Source organism: Rhinolophus ferrumequinum, chromosome 18, assembly GCF_004115265.2.
Source record: "Rhinolophus ferrumequinum isolate MPI-CBG mRhiFer1 chromosome 18, mRhiFer1_v1.p, whole genome shotgun sequence".
NCBI classification, from domain to species: Eukaryota; Metazoa; Chordata; class Mammalia; order Chiroptera; family Rhinolophidae; genus Rhinolophus; species Rhinolophus ferrumequinum.
Genome location: NC_046301.1, coordinates 1,401,134 through 1,420,538, shown reverse-complemented (window position 1 = coordinate 1,420,538; position 19,405 = coordinate 1,401,134). Strand labels below are relative to the sequence as shown.

Sequence of the window (19,405 nt, the reverse complement as noted above, 5' to 3'; positions counted from 1 at the left end):
ATGAAATACAGAAGTTCTCCCACCTGACTCACAAACTCTTGGCCCCCATGTCTTGTCTTGTCTTATCCCGTCTTATTCATCTTGTCCTATCTGACTTTTTCTGTTGGATCCATTCAGCAAATAAATTTTATTCTACACGTGATCCATGAAAGAAAAAATTGATAAGCAGAACTTAATTAAAATTCAAAACTTCTTCTAAACAAAAATCATTGTTAAGAGAATGAAAAGACAAGCCAGAGAAAATGTTTGTAAAACATATATGTGATAAAGGACTTGTATCCAAATATGTAAAGAACTACAAAAACTCAACAATAAGAAAACAGACAAATCAATTGAAAAGCAGGCAAAAGATGAAAAGAAAAACCTTATCAAAGAAGATAAATAGAAGGCGAATAAAATATGAAAGAACACCTCACACCAGGTCACCAGGGAAATGCAAATTAAACCAACCACGAGACAGGACCGCACTCCTGTCAGAGGTCAGAGCCTCCCAAGTCCAGAGCACGAGACACCACTTGCTGGGAGGACGTGGGGCAGCGGGAACCTCAGTCACTGGGGGGCTGGGGGTGGGGTTCAGACGGTGCATCCACTGTGGAAGGCACCAGCGGTTCCTACAAAACTGACATGCTCTCCCCAGACAGCCCAGCGATCACACTCCCTGGCACTCACCCAAAGGAGCGGAGAACTTATATCCACACAAAACCTGCACATGGATGTTTTTAGAAGCTTTGTTCATAAAAGAGATTAATTATCTCGTTATTCCTACTTGAAAGTAACCAAGATGTCCTTGAAAAGCTCAATGGATGAACAAACTGTGGTCCATCCAGACAATGGAATGTTGCTCAGCAATTTTAGAAAAGGGCTATGAGGCCACAGAAAGACCTGGAGGAATCTTGGATGCGTACGGCTCAGTGAGAAGAGCTCACCTGAGAAGGCTGCATATTGTGTAATTCCAGCTAAAGGGCATCCTAGAAAGGGAAAAGCTGTGGAAACGGGAGAGGCAGGGTTGCCAGGGGAAGGAAGGATGAGTGTGGGGTGCAGGGGATTTCAGGGCAGGGTCACCACCCCACAGGAGCCTGTCATGTGGACACATGCCCTTCTACGTTTCTCCACACCTTTAGAATGTACATGAGGCACGAACCCCAAGGTGTGTGTGGGCATTAGTCAATGCTGCATTGATGCTCACTCATCAGTCGTAACAAATGGGGGGTTGTAACAAGTGTGTGGACATGGGGTGGGGGAGGGGTGTGTGTGAACTCCACTGCCTGCTTCATTTTTCTTTAAACCTGAAACTGCTCAAAAACAAACAAACAAAAAAAGAGTGTGACTCTCCCAGCAAGAAGGAACCTAAGGAGGCACAGTTAAACAAATGTGGTATCCTGAAGGGATCCCAGGAGAAAAAGTGAGAAAAATATGAATAAAGTACAGGCGTTATTGAGCAATAATGTATCAGTATTGCTTCATGAACTGTGACAAAGTTACCACACTGACATACGATGGAGCCAGCGCCTTGGGGTTTTGGAACTCGATACTATCTTCGCAGTTTTTCTGTGAATCTAAAAATATTCTAAAGTAAAAAGTGTATTGAAGGAAAATATTTATTGGTCCTATACACTAAGCCAGGACCAATGCTAGGAACACAAAAAGGTACATAGCATGAAGATAAAGTTATTGAAGGCATAGGTGTAAATAAGATCAATAGAGGATTAGAATTGTACATCTTCACCGCTAAGCAGCGTGCCGGTCACGGTGATCGTGTGTGGGATGTGTCTGTCCTCAGAGCAAAAGGAAAATGTTGTGCTTTTTAACCTCACCTCACTATTTAAGTGCAAGGGCCGCATTTAATTGTTATGCTCAAATCTCTTGGTTTTGTTTTAAAATTAGTAAGTAGCAAGTTGTTAACTTCAAAATTAACTTTAAAGTTGATGAGTAGCAAGTTGTTCATTCTGTCAGTTACAACTGGACAGGCCGCTGTATCACTGAAATCCACCTGCCCTGTGGGTGGACGTGCTTCTCACCTGCGCAAGCCAATAGCTGAGGTTCCAGGAACGCACAGCCTGGCGGCGGGTTCCTGTGAATCTGTAGTCTTATATCTCAGGCTAGGGCTGCATGTCCTTTACATTATTCAAAACAGTCTCCCCAAATACTGACTTGCCTTTGTCTGCATCACACTCTGTGACAGAACCCTTGAGAAGGGGTTTTCTGGTTTGTTCTCTCACCCGCTGTCGTGGGGGGTGTCAGGCGGGGTCTCTGGTCCCACTCCCCACATAAGAACGCAGGACATGGTGAGGCCAAAAAGGAACACCCACGGAGCCATAGGTAGGGGAGTCACACCACTATACTCTTGCTGGCAGCTGGGTTGGAGACACAGGAACCAGGAGCAACACAATTCTCAACCCTCACTGTGCCGCTTGCAGGCTCAGCCACCATCTTCTTGCTAGCTCCCCCTTTTTCTTTTTTTGCTAGCCTAGCCATGGCAGTTATATTAGTGCCCAATGGCTCACTGGTTACAGCTGACGGCCAACTAGCCACAGCTGCTGGCCATTTGATCACAGTCGATGGCCATTTACTACCTGAGCCAGCACCTTTCTATGTGAGGCCGAGAGCCTGGAAACTGCTTTCTGGGGCTCTGTCCCCACACCCGCCTAACTCAGTCCTTATGCAAAGGCCCACGCTGGCTCCCACAGCCTATACACCCCCCCCCCCGGCCCACCGTGTCCCTTTTGCTTAGGATAAAATCCTCTTTAATTACTTTGGCTGACTTTCATTTTCCACACGGTCTTAGCCGTTAGCTGTCATGCTTTAGTGTTCCCATTTGTCTTCAATTCAGATGCACCTTCATCTCCTGAAATGGACTGACTGACTGTGTTCTTAAGAAACCAAACCCCCTCCCCAGCCTACACTAAAGGTGCTTCGCAAAGAAATCTGCAAGAGCCATCTCTCAGCTTCTCCTAGGGTTGGGTAACCTCTTCCTCCTTCACCAGAGGTGTTTTGACCTTTAATTAAAAGGAAAATTTGTTGTCTTCCTTTTAGAAGACAGCAAATAATGAACTCATTAAAATGAGGTTAGTGTTGAGACCTCAGAGCAGTGAGAGTTGAAGTCTCATTAGCAGCTAACAGTGTAGAACACAGCACATAAATAAACCTAATCTGGCAGCGCAAGAAGCCTGTGTGCAGTAAGTGCCAGCAGGATCCAATGTTTACAGTCAGTGACGGCGAGGGCGTGACGTTTTAATGCACTTAATAAAGGAAAGCAAATTGCTTCCTAGGAGCCGTCAAATGTTACCACAGAAATTGCCCCAGAAGTGTATTATGTAAACGTGGGATAGTTGGTAATTAACAAGGATATGTAGAAAAACATCTCTCCTGCTTAATAGGTGCAGCAATTAGGAAGAATAATAAAGACGACTCAATATCCATAAAGGTAATGATGGAGATTCATATAAAATTGTGCAAGATATGAGAGTAGGATTTTTTAAGAGACTTTATCTCATTCGTCGCCCAAGGTGAGAGGTATTTCAATGTCAGAGTAAACAGTTAATAAAATGAAACGTCCCTGTAGCTGATTAAATATCTTCTGTGCAAGAGATCCCTTAAGAACTTACTTTGAAATGAGTTACTACACCTCCTTTACAGAAGTACGAAGACTTTTGTTTCAGCAAATTCATACTGTGTAAGGTTTTTTTCTATAACATTAAACAATCCGCAGTTAGTAAAATACTAATTAGGAGTTTTATTTCAACAGTTCAGTGAATGGAATGAAAGTATAAATTATTTTAATAGCTAATATTTATACCACAATATTTACATAGAAAGATTGGTAATGCTATGCTTTTCATTCTCCATTGTTTCGGATTCCTTAAACTAGCTTAGACCTTTGTTTCAATATTATACTTGCTCTTCATTTAAACATGTGTCCAATTTACTTCCTAAATTAAAAATCATTAGAGCAGTATTTTTACTTGATAACCCCTTCCATCATTTTTTCTCTAAAATATTTGAAAAACTTTGCTTTCATTCCATGCTCCTTGAGCTCTCATGAAAACACAGAAAGAATAAAGATATATTGTTTGGGTCACATTTTTAATAGATTCAGAACACCTGCTTTCTGTGGACAATGCCAGCTCACTAAATGCTCTGCAGGTTCTGAGAGACACTCAGTTCTGGAGAAGAGAGGCAGCTGGTGATGGCCAAACATCGGTCGTCTGATCCCCCAGATCTGTGAACAAACCCGGCGTCATCACCCGGATTCTCCCACAGCCTGCATTCAACATGCCCCTTGATAACTCGTGTCTGAGAACTGTGTCTTCAAACTCTGATCTGACCGCTTTCCTCCCACTTCACCATTCACTCCAACACTCTCGTTCCTCACTCGGCCCGTCGTTTCTCCCTTCTAATTGTTCCCTCTTCTTACTTGGCCTCCCCTACCTGGCCAGCTCCTCAGACACCCAGCAAAAATGTAAGGTGTGATGAACACATCTCTGCACCACGTTATCCAATGACTTCCCACTAGGCCCATCTCACTGCACCATAGCGTCCATTCCCTGTGTGCTGTCTGTCTCAGGCACTGAGATAGAAACTCCTACGGAACGGACTTTGTTCTGTTCAAAGCTAGATCTTTACTGCCTAGAGCGGCTGGAATATATTCCCCACTCAAGTATTTTTGAATAAGTACAGTAACATATGTCACGTGTTTGAGAATCTTCCCTAAAATTGTGGTAAATTCCTTTACGAGAAGTATAATGTGAGAGCCAGTCACAGAGCCCTACAGAATCCGTCCGCGTAGAAAACACTTTGAACAGAGTCTTCTATTAGGAGCTGAGAGCTGCACCGGCAAATTTCACCATTAACACGTTTTTATTTTTGTTGTTCTCATGAGTATCTCATTCATTTTCCTTCATCTATGGGGAGCAGAGTTGGTAGACTAGTAGGTGTTTATCAGATGATGTCGAATGTGGAGGATAATCAGGTGTTAAATAGGATTGAGTTTGAGGAGGTGACAAGGTCTCAAAGGAGCTTTTTCTTTTAGAAACTCAAGTTTCTGTCAGAGGGAGAGACTCGCTGGAAGATGGTCTATTTACTAAGTACAGGAAAAACATACCTTAAAATATTATCTATTCCGAGAATTATGAGGTGTTCAGGCTGTGGTTTCTATAACCAAGTCATGGTTCTATGTAGATAATGACGTGTGTATCCGCATTTGTAACAAAACCTAAAAGTAGATGTAGCTTTACCATGCTGACAGTGTAATGAGAAGATTCCCTCATATTCGAACTTAATAAATAAGCGTTAATGCCTTAATTGTATATAAACTGACACATGATTTGGTATTTAGGCTTTGGAAATGACTTGTGATTTGCATTTAAAGGTATATGTTTCTGAATGTGTACTTGCAACATGTTCAACTATGTATCATGAAAAATTTCCAAAGGTTTATAAAGTTGATCATGAAAATTTTAACTAATCCAGATTTATTCAGATGTGGTAAAATAGCGTGCAAATGAAACAGAACTTTTTCATATGCATACTGTGTGTGTGTGCGTGTGTGTGTGTGTGTGTGATTATACAATTAATACTACACATATATATAATTTTTCAAGGGGCACAGTATGTTAGCAGGACCTAGGGCACAGGACACTCCTTGGAAGATAGAAGTTGTTAGTAACTGTTTGCTGAACACACATTCCTAGTGGGAATAAAGCTTTTGGTGTTCACTTAAAATGCATTTGGTCACTACAAGTAGGTGTGTTCATTTGCAAATACATTTTTTTATTTCACCTTTTACATAAATTCATATTTGTTAAATACTGAATCTATGCTATTACGATGACTAAATGAAAAACTCTAATCATTATACGTTCAATTCTATTATCAGTAATAGTTCTTTTGTTTGTTTTCTAAGTCATCAAGGGGAGGTTTTTTATTTATTTATTTATTTATTTATTTATTTATTTGGCACTCCTATCCTTTTATCCAGGTTATGTCAATATTCTATTAGAATGGTACTTTTTAAAAGTCTAAACAATTAAGTTATCATGTACCACACTGACGGACTAGATCCTGATAATAAGTAATAAATTTGCTATTAGATGTACTTTATTCATTTATTAGCCCAAAGGTGTATAAAAATAGATCTCCTTCCCATTCAGCAAGAAGCCAGATATATTCACTGCGGGGCGTGAGACAGTTGTTAACTCACCACTTACGCACGCCTCACCACCCAACAGAAGGGGCGACTTGCCTGGATCACGTGTAGCAGCGTATCAGCCAGCGGACTCATTACTGCGCACAGCCATCCCCCGTTACCCACTGGTCTTATTTACTATCTCTCGCTCTGCCCTGACTGCAGCTTGACCGGTTCACTCCTTAATGTAGCAAATACAAGCAAAGCGGAGCTGTGTTCCTTTTTATTAGCAGCAAGCTAAGGAGTAAAGTTAAAGTGTATGGTCTGTAATCTTCAAGCCAAGTCTAAATAAATCATCCGTAGTAGGGAAACATTTGGCCACTGGAAATGTTCTGCAGACTTGAACCTGAAATTCATTTATATTCGGGGTAAGAGAAATTGGGAATGAAATCACACGGAAGGGAAGAAGCAGCTGTACACAGAAAAGGCAGCTAAAACCCTGCAGACGTCCCTGGGTAGTTTCAGTGGTGTAGCCATCACTGTTGTGACACAGGGATGGTGGAAGATGACAAGAAAGCGGTCTTTTCTTCTTTTTAATCTTGAATGAAATGGCTGTGGAGACGGAACTTGAAATTAAAATCCCGAATACCCGCCATCTCCAGAATTCCCCTCTGAGGTTCCAGGACATTTTAGGAGAGCTGTGATGGCACCCGCCTGGCTGCTTCGCTGTGCCAGCTTCTCTGAAGCCCCCAGGACCCTAAACATCTGACAGCTGGGATGTGCTGAGGCCATTGGAGGAGGTGTATAAAAAGGAACACAAAGTATACTTCCTGTGCTCAAGGAACATTTTGGAATTGCTACAACACACTGTTGAATGAAATAATGATACAATATAGCTGATGAGTGAGTGCCTCTTCCTGGAGAAACTGCAAACCAGTACAGCACAGCCAGTGTTTGTAGAGACGAAATGAGAGACGTCAGCTGCCGCACCAGCCAACAGATGCTGCGCGTCGGTGCTGTGCCAGGTACGTCAGCTCGCAGGACGTGCACTGAGTGCGGAGAGGACGACAGTGGGAACCGGAGGTGACAAGCCCCGAGGAAAGCAGGGGGGGGGCGTCCACAGGAAAAAGGCCGATCTCTGACCTTGATGAAGGACTTAGTGGCCGTGGAGGCTTCCATATTTTTAAGGCCCAAAAAATGAGAATTAGACTTAGGGATAGTTCTTGTCTTTAAGGAACAAGTAATGTTTTCATGAGAAGGACTTAATAGTTTTGTCTAATAATTTCTCAACAGGAAGAAAATGTTCCAAGAGGCAATGTCTTATTTATCAAAAGTTTAATTGTTGCTTTGAAATGCATCTCCACCACCTTATACTATTAGGAAAGCAGAAGCTCTGTAGGGACAGTAACCCTGCAGCCATGGAAGACACCCCACTGTATAGGTCGCTCGCAGGAGCCAATGCCGTCCCCTGGCTGGGCGCGTCTGCAGAGTCATGTTTCATAGAAAATGACAAGGATTGCAACTTGATTAGATACCAACTAGGAAAGTGTATTCAGTCAAGGATGCCTGACCCCAGAAAACACCTGCCTCCCAGGGTTTAGCCGTCCACTTAATGTTTTCTCCCACAACAGTGCGTCTCAGATGCGGGCCAGTGGATGCGTGTGGTACTAGCTAATAGTTTTGGGGGAAAGCTAAAGTAAATACATTTTTTTCCTACTAAAGAGTTCAGTATCTTAATATGAATCAAGAAGCTCCCAAGAGGAGTAGAATATAGAGCATTCCCTAAACATTTGAGCATGGAATTACTTTTTCACAGAATTATTAAAGTTCACAGACCTCGTGACCCATGGATTGCAGATTGGAAAACACTCTTCCATGATCATAATCCCTGTTCCACTGATTATCCCCTCTTCTATGGCTAAACCACCCATGAGGACTCAGGAGTGAGGGCAGCCCAGCTCCCTGCCTCCAGGGACCCCAGGCCAGCCCGGAGGTGGGGGTGTCACAGCCATCACAGCATTTCTGTCAAGCATTTCTGTGAAATGGCCCCAACACACCGGTTAGGCTTATGCAGAGTGGGGCAGGCTGCATTTTAAAGTTCTAACCAGACGCGAAGAGAATTTGGGCCAGGTCAGCGCAGGTCCTGGCTGAGAAATCCTGGAATATTCTCGATTATAGACGACTATCCCCGTCCCTCCCCTGATAAAGGTTTGACTGTTTTGTGTGGTGTGTGCATGTGTGTTTCTCTCAGCTACCAGATTCGTGGTCACCGCTGGAGCCATCTCTCAGTCACTGGGCTGACAATGACGAGTTGTATTCCATATCCTCCGCAAGTCCCATGTAAGGTATTCCTCGCTCACGATGAGTCTGTCATTACTTACACACTGTGGCCCAGGGAAAATAAGACGGTCATTTTTCTCATTACTTTACAAAAAGCTTTTAAGGAAATAACCGTGCTACGCAAAGAATGAAGTTACACTCTCTCTTTTCACTACTCAGAAAGTCTTCTAGGTCATGATGGAGACGTCGGAGCAAAGCTTACAGGAAAAGTGAATTAAACGGTCTAGTTGAAGACCGTGTGTGGAGGAGCGGCCTGTGAAGGAGGACGCCAGTCGTTCGAGCACTGCTATCTGAAGGGTCAGATGAGTTCATGTTTGATTCCGATTTATTTATCGGATTCAAAATTCCAATCCATTAGGTCGAACAGGGACAAGATGGAAACAGGTACAGCGAGCAGGACTCACTCGCGGTGTGAGGTGACCTACGTGGATGGAAACTGAGGCAGTGGGGCCTTGAAGAGAAATCAGGGCTGATAAGAACGGCAGGGCTTGTCCACGCCCAGGAAACTGAGCCCAGGAAGAGCGTAGAGCACTAACAAGGAAACAGACGCTGATTTCACACACTTTCAGAGCGGACTGGTCAGCGGCGTAGAATTCTGTGCACACGGAGCCGCCCAGAACGCTCCAGAAACCAAGTCTAGCGCAGAAGACAGTTCCACTCACAGCCACTGAGAAGGGACTGGAAGCCACCTGGGTGTTGGGCTGACACAATCCAGTAAAAATTACGACACTATAAGTGTGCTTCCGATTTATTGGTTTATATTACCTCCGTTGTGTTCGCTGATAGTGGAGCAGAAGATGTAAATGCTTCACTTACGTGACATGAGTTAATGCTATTTTACAAGGTCAAACTGATTTTCAGTGTTTCTCCTGTCTGTTCCGGTATCTTAGCATTGGTGCTTAACCTTCCCGTTGTCACAGCGGTTGTGGGGACAGAGCCCCAAAAAGCAGTTTCCAGGCTCTCGGCCTCACATAGAAAGGTGCTGGCTCAGGTAGTAAATGGCCATGACTGCGATCAAATGGCCAGCAGCTGTGGCTAGTTGGCCGTCAGCTGTAACCAGTGAGCCATTAGCCATGAATATAACTGCCGTGGCTAGGCTAGTAGAAAAAGAGAAAAAAGAAAAAGGGGGAGCTAGCAAGAAGATGGTGGCTGAGTCTGCAAGCGGCACAGTGAGGGTTGAGAATTGTGTTGCTCCTGGTTCCTGTTTCTCCGACCCAGCTGCCAGTGAGAGTATAGTGGTATGACTCCCCTAAGTATGGCTCCGTGGGTGTTCCTGTTTGGCCTCACCATGTCCTGCGTTCTTGTGTGGGGAGTGGGACCAGAGACCCCGTAGGCCGCCCCGCACGACAGCGGTTGTGCTTGGAGGCCACTGCCCTGGCCTGTCCCTGCTCCCCTCTGTAGCTGGCTCCTGAAACGTCCCCTCCGATCTGAGGAGAAAAGCTGCGAAGGCAGGGGAGCTGCAGGACTGAGTGCTGGCTTTCCTGTTCTGCACGATGGTGTTTTCAGCACCAGCCTTCCTGTAGGGGCGTTGATTATCCCCCAGCTCAGGAAGCCCAGGAACCGGAATCAATGGTGAAATCCCACTCTGCTTTCTCCCCACGTCCATCCACCACTCTGCACTGCTCACGTCTTTCCGTTCCCAGTGCCACCAGGAGAAGCCGTGTCTTTACTGGAAATCTGCAGAAGCCTCCTGCATGGCTTCCCTGTTTTCACTCCAAAGTTTCTGCAGTTCCTTCTCAGCACTCGGCAGAAGAATCATATCCCTTATGAGAGGAAGTAGAGAAGACGCCCGGGTCCCCCCTGACCCCTGCCTCGTGTCACTGGCCCCTTCTCCTGAGGCGCTCACTCCGAGAGCCCTGTGCCAGGCATGACTGGCCTCTGGTTTTTCGGACCTCAGCTAAATTGCCACTTTTTCAGAGAGAAGTCTATAGGCCTCATGGTCTGTCCTGTGGAAACGTAGGTTCTCTCTGGTAGTTCTGATAGTAGCATATACCATAATTATTTTGTGCACCCTAGTAACAATTTGCTATTAAATAGTCATTTGATTGGCTTGCCATGTGTATCATTTGTGTGCCTAAGAAAAATGTAAGCTCCAGGAGAGCAAGAAACGTATCAGTTTTGTTTGTCAGACACTTTTAATTCCAGAACCTTACTGGAGCTTTTCGTGTCTCTGGGTCGTTTTCCCCATTTGTAAACCAGGGTTAATGCAGGGATCCCGGGGAGGTTTAAAGGGCTAACTCAAGTCATTTTGTATGTATTCATTACTGCTTATGCCTTTCTTCCTATACCATTGAAAGACATGGACACTTCCCTTCCTGGAATTTTGAAAACGAAAGAAACAGTTATTTACACTGAAGGAGGAAGGCTTGGAACCTTTTAGGATTTTCTTTTTTTCTCTTTTTTTATCCATTTTTTTTATTTTCACTTATTGAAATTGTCATGTTTACTCCCACATTAATCAGCATTACATGCTGACAGGCTGTGGCTAGAAAAGCTCTGAGGCCTCAGGGAGGCTCCATCAGAATGGGTCACGTTGGGGCTTTACAGATGGCTGGCGTGGGGACGGGATTGGGGGCAACTGGAGACTCTCGGGGCAAAGGGAACAGACTGAGACAGGTGTAGGGAAGTGGACACAGTGTGGGGGTTCAGATGACGGGACTTGGGGAGCTGGCAGTGCCTGTACTTAAGGGGAAACGTGGAGTCCCCACGCACCTGGTTGCTGGGAGGACGACATGTGGAGTGTTCATTCGACCTGCTTATTGAGCTCTCACTCTCCAGGCACTGAGCTAAGCAGCTGCGTGCCTGGTACATTGTAGCGACAGCTGTTAGTTTACAGGTTAGTAGTTTGCAGGTAAGCGGAAGGGTTTGAGGGGAGCCGTGATCACAGGGTGACATCAGGTGTTGTCTTGGGGACCTTAGCCCAACTGCAGGGTCTCCAAGGTACAGCAGAGGAGACTGGAAATGGAAGGGCGACAGGGTTAGCAGATGATAGTGTTTTAAGAGAAAGAAAAAGAAAAAGACAGTGAGGCCTGCTAGAGTGGAGGCAAGTTGGGGGAAATAGACTGTGTGATCTTTATTAGACTGCCCCTAAGAAAGCGTCCAATGTGTGACCTCCCCCGCCCCGGTATAATTCAAAGTCCCTTCTGTGGCGTTTGTCAGGAGCTGTAATGTCACACTGGTATAACACCTTGTCCCTCTCTGGGTAGTCAGGCCTGTGTGTGAATCCCAGGGCCGCGTGCACCTGCAGGAAGTATTTGCTGCATTTACGGGTGGGTGGCGGGTACGCAAATGCAGCCAGGAGCTCAGAGGTGGAAAACTGAGTGAATGGGGCCGCAGTGGGGAGGAGGGTGGGGGAGGGGGGGGTTTAAAAACCTATTTCAAGACATGGAGACTCGGGGACTGGGCATTAATAAAACACAAAAGGCAGGGAGAAGGCTGCGTGATGTTTTATTGTAAGGCCTTATTCCGTAGCATTTACCAATCAGCTGACCTCGTTCACTTCACTCTTTTTTTAAATATTTAGTTCTTTTTGAGAAGTTTTATATATGTGTATTTATATTTCATGCAACAATGAAACTGAGGGGTCTATTTTTTTTTAATGCTTTTTCTATTTAATTGATAATATTTAAACAAGTTTGGCCAGGGTGACACCAGTATACTGTGATCTTAGACAACTACTGACTATATTATAGCTTATCTACCTGTTAGTTTTTTGGTCATTTCTTTTCCTGTTTTTTTTTTTTTTTCCCTTTAAGTAAACTACTTTGAGGAGAGCCCTCTTGATTCTGGGGAATAAGTAGTGAGGGTCACAAGCTTTGAAGCAATGGCGGGCTCCATGAGGAGCGCCGCACAGACGTCATCCAAGCCTCTGGCGCTGCCGGTTACCGCCTGGAAGGCAGCGACCCAGGACCCGGCTGGGGAGCATCTCCAGTTGAAATGGGTTTCTCATTTCCATCAGAACAAAACGAGACCTCTTTAAAAGTTCATTAAAAATTTAAACAAGCGTCTGAACCAATAAGCAAACTGAAAAGCCCGAGGAGCTGCAAGGTCCACCGCGCTGCACATGGGGACATGGGGACAGCGGTGGGTTCCGGGCCGCCCTTCCCTTCAGGGCGTTCTTACCGCGTCTGCAGACAAGCAGTCAACAGGCAGTAATGACAGACCCAGAAACGAGGGGCAGTTTGCCACATTTAGACATTCTTCTTTATGAAAATGGCTGTTTCCTACCTGTCCTTCCCGTTCGCTCCCCAACATTCGCTCTCAACGTCCTATAAAATGCACGTTGCTCTTCAGTGTGTAAAACAAAACCCAAGCTTTCAACTCAATAATTATGCCTTAAAGAGGGGTAGGGACGGCAGCTCAGTTAGATAAAATGCTAAATTGCAACTCAAACAAAGTTCTCCTACTCCTTCCCAGCAAGTCCAGGACTTGTCCACATCCAATAATTCTGAAAAAGTTTCCCAAGAAAATGAATATAACAACCTGGAATTCAAAAAAACCTCTCACGCAGAAATGAAAAGTGGTTTCAGTACTGGGTTAGAGAAGTGCGACTCAGTAATGTAGGATGTGCTTAGGACTACACTGTTTCTTAACTGGGTGACCTTCAATCAAAATAAGAACAATACTGACTATAATACCTGAAATAAGAATAGCACATAAAGCACCCATCCAAAATCCCAGAAGCAGCAAAGCTCAGATTATTTTGTTTTACTCATGCATACACATTTGAAAAAGAGGCATCCCAAAGCTTCATATTTATTTTTCTAAAATCATGTTAATTTCTTATTTATTTCAGGCATTACTAGAGACTCAAAATTTACTGCGCACTCAGGTTGCAAATTTTACCTTCAACCTTGGATTTTCAGGGAAGTTTTACCACACAGGTAAGAAGGGGCTTCATGATCTCAGGCAGCTACGTATAAATAGGAGAGCAGATTTTAAATGCATCATAAGTAGGCGAATGGAATATGCAGGATGTTATGGGGAGAACGTGGGCGCATATATGAGTAGCCGAGCCCAAAAGCAGTGAGCCTGTCGACTTTGGCAAACACTGTTTGAGTCAAGGTCAAAGGAGGAAGAGAAGGGCCTTGTCAGTAGAAGAATCCAGAAGCATTGTGCTAAATGTGACCCTGTCTCCTGTCTCAGTGTAGTGAGTGGGAAGCACAGCAACACTGATGGTGACGGTCACAGTATGTGAATCAGAATAATGACACCGGTTTTCAACTGTCAGATAGTCAAGGTGACAGGCAGGTTTGTACCTATTATTTTTCTTTGGAAATCATCCATCGATGAGAGAGATTTTATAGCCTCAGTGAAAGGTAGTAGACTTTAAGGGCCATCCTTCTTAATTTACCTCCCCTTGCAGGATTTCCCCTACAGTTACTATCAGTGATTTGGCCCAACATACCCCGAGACCATCACAGTCAGACTGTCCGTCTTGATTCTGTCCATCTATCCAGCCACAGGTGCAGCCACTGCACAGATTCTCAGAAGGTGGCTGGTGTCCAGGCACGGCTCTGTGTGCCGACGTTTCTCACCTCGTCAGCCGTCTTCACCTCCAGTATTTTCAGAATATCAGCACAGGATGCCTGGCACTAGTGCAGAGAAAACCATATGCACAGAAGGACTATCTTGTGCATAATAGATAATCACGAGCCCACAGCCTCCCGCCCACCCTGGTTCTGCGTCCTGCTGTCAGCCACATGCTCTGCTCAGGACTGCAGTTGTCACTCACAGTGAGGACATTCCAGCGTGTCATCTTGCAGGCGGGCACGTTGCGGAGTCCTTCAAACCACCCCACGAATTGAAGGTATTTCCAAGTATGGCAAGTGCAGCTCATTTCCTCAGAGGGGCTCAGTGTGACCTCATAGAATATTGCAGCAGCGGCTCTGCTGAGTCCCTTTTCCCTTCTGCTTGGAAACATGCAAATCTGCTTAAAGTAATAGAAGGGAAAGTAGTATTTAAACAAGTTGATATATCAAATGATTGCATGTTTTAGAAGGGCATTTTGCAGAGAGAGATTTGGGTCATCGTATCTGCACAGGCAAAGCTAGTCCAGCTTACAATCTGAAGGGATGTGGTTTTGTAAATCTTCAAAGCCCCCGCAAGATATGAGTTCAGGCCGAGAAGCACTGACGATGAAGCAGAAACGCCACGGCTGGATCTGCTCACACAAGGAAAAGCATGGGATTATTTGGAGTTCACACACAAACACACTCTTTTGCCTTAAAGAGCCATGGAGTGTGAGGAAAGCCCTTCTCTGGGCTGAGGTACATCTGCGTAGGTGCCCCACTCTGGTTCACTTTTCACATCCGGGCCTGTGAAACCTGCCAGACTTTCCCAAGTTCATGTTGGGGAAGGTAATCACACTCCCCACTTCTTCTTTAGAATCCTGGTCATGTCCACAGCACACACGCACTAGGTGATGAAGGACACGCTGGTTATTATCACAGCGATAGTTATCGAGGTGGGTACAAAGCTTACCCTTAATGATACCCCTCAAAAGAACCTTATGGACTCTTACACTGATAGTGACCTAACAAAAGTGATGGGAGAGATGGCCACCCATCCTGCTGCGATGGCAGCACACTTTAGAGGCTAAGTGACACATAAGCATGTACATCCCAGGGGGTTAACTTCCATCACATAGACAGCAACATAAACAGTTGATTAGCTCTTGATGAAATGCACCCACAGCGTATTCTCAGGGTGCCATTGTGCCACCCAAGTGTTTTTTCATTCACTGAGTGGCGTTAGACGCGGGGGCCACCCTCTATTGAGGGCACACCTGCTCCCTGTATAGTCACGTCCCCACCTGGACCTTTGACTGTAGAGGAAAGTGCTGGCCCTACACGTGTACCTGTGTAACCGTGAGGAGGTGGCCTTGTCACAGGCACCGCCTGCGTCCTCCCGCAGGCTGACCTGACTGCCCGGTGCAGGAGGAAGTGGGTGATAACCTCGTTGTCCTGAAGACATTGAATCACGCATGCCCCATGTAATAACAGCAGACCCTGCACCCCTCAGACTTCCTCACTTGTCTGTATTTCCCATGCTTTCTTTCCTGTTCAGCTTCTCAGTCCTTCACAAGCTAAAATCAGCCTCCCCATAAAAGCACATATCGCTAAGCCTTCCCTAGAAGTCAGTCACTCATGGGTGCCAAAGTGAAGGAGGAAAGGCATATCACTGATTAAAAGGAAACAAGAGAAGTGTGGAGTTTGGAGAGCAGTGTTATATGTAGTCTGAAAATGCTGAAAGCTTGACTGAAATTGTGGTTACAGCTCAGTTGAAAAATGGAGACATTACAGCATGAAGATGCCTTCTAGGGTGGAAGGGCTGCAAATGTTATTTTTTGTAGGACGTGATTCTGAGACAATCATTGCCATTTTTTGTAATTAATAATACATTGAATATGGCTCAGCTACTTCATGAATAATATTTGAAAATTGGATTAATATTGGCCTTTTCATGAGAGTTCATCTTACAAAAAACGACCCTTTATATATAATGATTTACTTTCAAACATGAGAGTAAACAAAAAGTATTACATTTCTTCTTTGTTTTCTTTTGCTTTTCTGGGTAAAGTATTGTCTGACAGACAAGCTATTGGAAACAGGCTGCTTCTGTTCAGATCCAGGCTCTGACATTTCACTTGCTGTGCGAACATAAGCAGGGGGCTTAACCTTTCTGTGCCTCAGTTTCTGCATCTCCAAAGCAGGAACTATAATACTATGTCAGTGTTTATCAGCACTACTTTTAAAAGGAATTTTGTATATGTATCAAATATTATCAAAAATTAAACGATGAATAATTCATAGGGTGCTATTTTTCTAATTTTGGAACTATAGGTAGTTTTTAATTAATTTTCATCGCAATACAGTTTTTTTTATTTAGTAATGAGATCATGCCACATTCAGTGTACATAGAAAGTTGGAAACATCATTTAGGAATTACAATATTCATACGTAATGAGCAAATATAAGGTAGATGTTTGTATGAAAGTGATAATGAAGACACTGGAATTTTATATACCATTCTTTAATGTTGCAATGTGCCTTGTGGGGATAAACCTGTAGGCCACGTCTTGCTAAAACTACTCTCATTTGCAAACTGAAGGAAATTTAGAAATATAGCATTATCTCAGCACATATCCTCCAAAAGTGGTAACGAAAAAGTGAATTCTTCAGTGTTTTACTTCTGAATTAAAACAGTTTTTATTTTCTGGGAATTCAAAATGTAAAAGGAATTAACTTTCAAATGGAGCCAAAATACTGTATTTTTAATGACTAATGATGTGTCTGAGTCTAGATCAGGGTAGGAGTGAAAGGCTCATTCCAAACACAGACACTTGAATGGCTTGTCCATGTTACATACAGACGTGTGAGAACTGTACATTATATTCTCACAGGTGATTTAAGGATAAGTTAGGTACAGAACAATATATTACAGGGAGTCAAACTTTCATATTGTCATTGGTTGGTTTTGAAAACCTTTGAAATTCTGCTTTGCAGGTAAAGTCCCTCAGCATAACTTGGATCATGTTTTCCATTAAGCTATTTCTAGTGTCATGAAAAAGCTTGCTTCATGTGGCTTTGAATTATCTAACCTGTAAAACACAAGAGAAAGGCTGGCAAGAAATTGATCTATGAAGGGAAAGAGAAAGAGCTTCTTCCTGTCACCCTCGACCTTGCGGGGAGTATTTCTAAATTAACACAAACTCTACTGTAAAAATTACTAAGATTTTAGATGGTAATGCATCTGTTTTTATCAATATTCTTCAAAATTTTATTTCAATTCAATATTCGACCTCCTTCCTGGCCCAGTATACATCATGTGCTTCCCGATACTTCCAGTAACATTCAGCAGAGTTTTAAGGGAGTGGAAGCTTTCTCAAACATTCTAGATGCAAAGCACAAGAGAAGGGTGGGGAAAGTATCCATTCACTCATCTCATGTGACAAAGTAACTCTTTCTAATCTACACCTCAGTCAGCTACATTATAGCCATGAGAAACATTCTATCTATAGCAAAAACACCTCATGTTTAAAATACACCTGAGGAAGTGATAAACTTCTCTTCATTTGCATTTCAATATTTGATATCCTTAATATATTCATAAAAGTCAATGAATTATAAGTCTGTAGCACAAGTTAACAGATGGTAAGAATTCTGCCTGCTCATCTTATCCATAGGACTTCATCAATTCCAAAACTTCTTTCCTTTTTGTATAGTAGCAATTGTTACTGCAATAATAGTGCCCCAACTCTGACTCCAGTGGTCCGTACACCTTTTGAGAACTGTGGATTATGGACCGTGCCCCAGAAATGGTGCATGTATATAAACACACACAGAGTCAGCCAGCACTGAGCAGACATGACGCTCTAAAGGTCACCGACTTACAGACTGAATTATACTATTCACTTATTCACTGCTCAGAGGCGGCAAGATACAATGCAAGCTCAAGGGATCCAGTCCCCGGTTTTAAGAAATTAATAATCTAGGCAGGCAATGTCTTAAGAATGTGAGAAAATGCAGACATTTAGAACATCACAGGGATAAACCAGTAGATATTATTTTTAAGAAGAAAGAGATCCTAATATTTATGAAGTCCTGACTAACTGCAAGTCACAAAGTGAAGTGCTTTTGTCAGCTGACCTCATTGACTCTTCACGGAGCCGCTGAGATAGGCATTTAGGTCCCCATATTCAAACCAGGAAACTGAGACTCAGAGAAGTTGCTTGTCCAAGATCACAGTGAAGCAGATGGGGCTGGGGGGCCGCTCTAACCCAGGTGCTGACGGACTCCAAATACATGCGTTAACCATTGCACAGGGCTTCTATTAATCAGTGAACTCTTGACTACAGGACACCTAAAGGAACATTTGTCGAAGCTTCCTTCAACAATACTTTTAATATTTATTTGCTTAATTTAAGTAAAGAATATAAAATCAGGTAGCCACCTGTAAATTACACCCCGTTTTGAAAAACTAAACCAAATAAATAGACCTCACACTGTAAGCCAGGATTTCTTTTACTTCACCTGTTTGTTTGCGTGTTTAGAGACTAAATAGGAATCAATGCTTATGTTATTGATTCAGAACATTTTTAAATTGGACTGAATATTGTAAAATCGTACAAGAACTGTACAATTGTCAAAACAGTGAAACTACTCTTGAATGGCTACAACATAGTGAATTCCCTTAGCACCAAGTCGTTCTTTTTCTTTCTTTCTTTTTTCACTTTGGCATAAGAAAAGCTTTTTCTATGCACTGAGCACTGTTAACAGATGTTCATATTAGATGATGAGAAATTAATACTAGTTTAAATGCTTAACTTGGGTTTCTATTGTGTTAATAGATTCAGTGTTTATATTTTATGAAATATTTACATCAAAATAGGAAATGTTTATGTTCATGACGTTAACTCAAAAACATTAAAGACATAAAAGTATTTATATAGTATGAGCTCAACTTTAAAAAAAAATAAGTAGAAAAAGATGTAAAAGGAAGATACCAATATGTGTCCACTAGTTCAATCTGGAAGATGTTCTCTGTTGTTTTGTTTTTGATTTTTATATATCACTAGTGTGTGCTTCCTACATTTCCTCAATACGCATATATTATTTTTGTAACCAGAAAAGAAAATTAACAAACTTCACCAGTTAAATTTTCAGCTCAGTTTCAGACTTACAGCAGGAACGTTTTTGAGAGTAAAAAGAATAAAATCATCTCTGATTAGGTTTCCCCTATACAGTGCAGTAAGAGACAGAATTATCAGTTGATAATTTTAGAACAAAAAAAACCACCTAAAACTAAGTCCATGTTTCATTCCCACCTTAAGCAGGCAGATCCCAACAAGTCAGTGATACAAGGCCCTGCAGTCAGGTTCCAGGCCCTCTGTGCAGGACACCCCTCCCCCCTCTGCCCCTCCCCCACCCTAGCCCTCTG

The 19,405-nt window shown here is 43.3% G+C and overlaps 1 protein-coding gene across 1 annotated transcript in view; it reads left to right on the top strand.

Annotated features, from left to right (window-relative positions):
- The window catches only part of NDST4 (N-deacetylase and N-sulfotransferase 4), a 196,328-nt gene that overhangs the window by 77,071 nt on the left and 99,852 nt on the right, over window positions 1-19,405 (top strand). Inside the window, exon 4 of the mRNA XM_033133341.1 lies at window positions 13,260-13,347. Within this exon, the coding sequence (XP_032989232.1) occupies window positions 13,260-13,347 (88 nt within the window). The remainder of the gene's footprint in view (window positions 1-13,259; window positions 13,348-19,405) is intronic.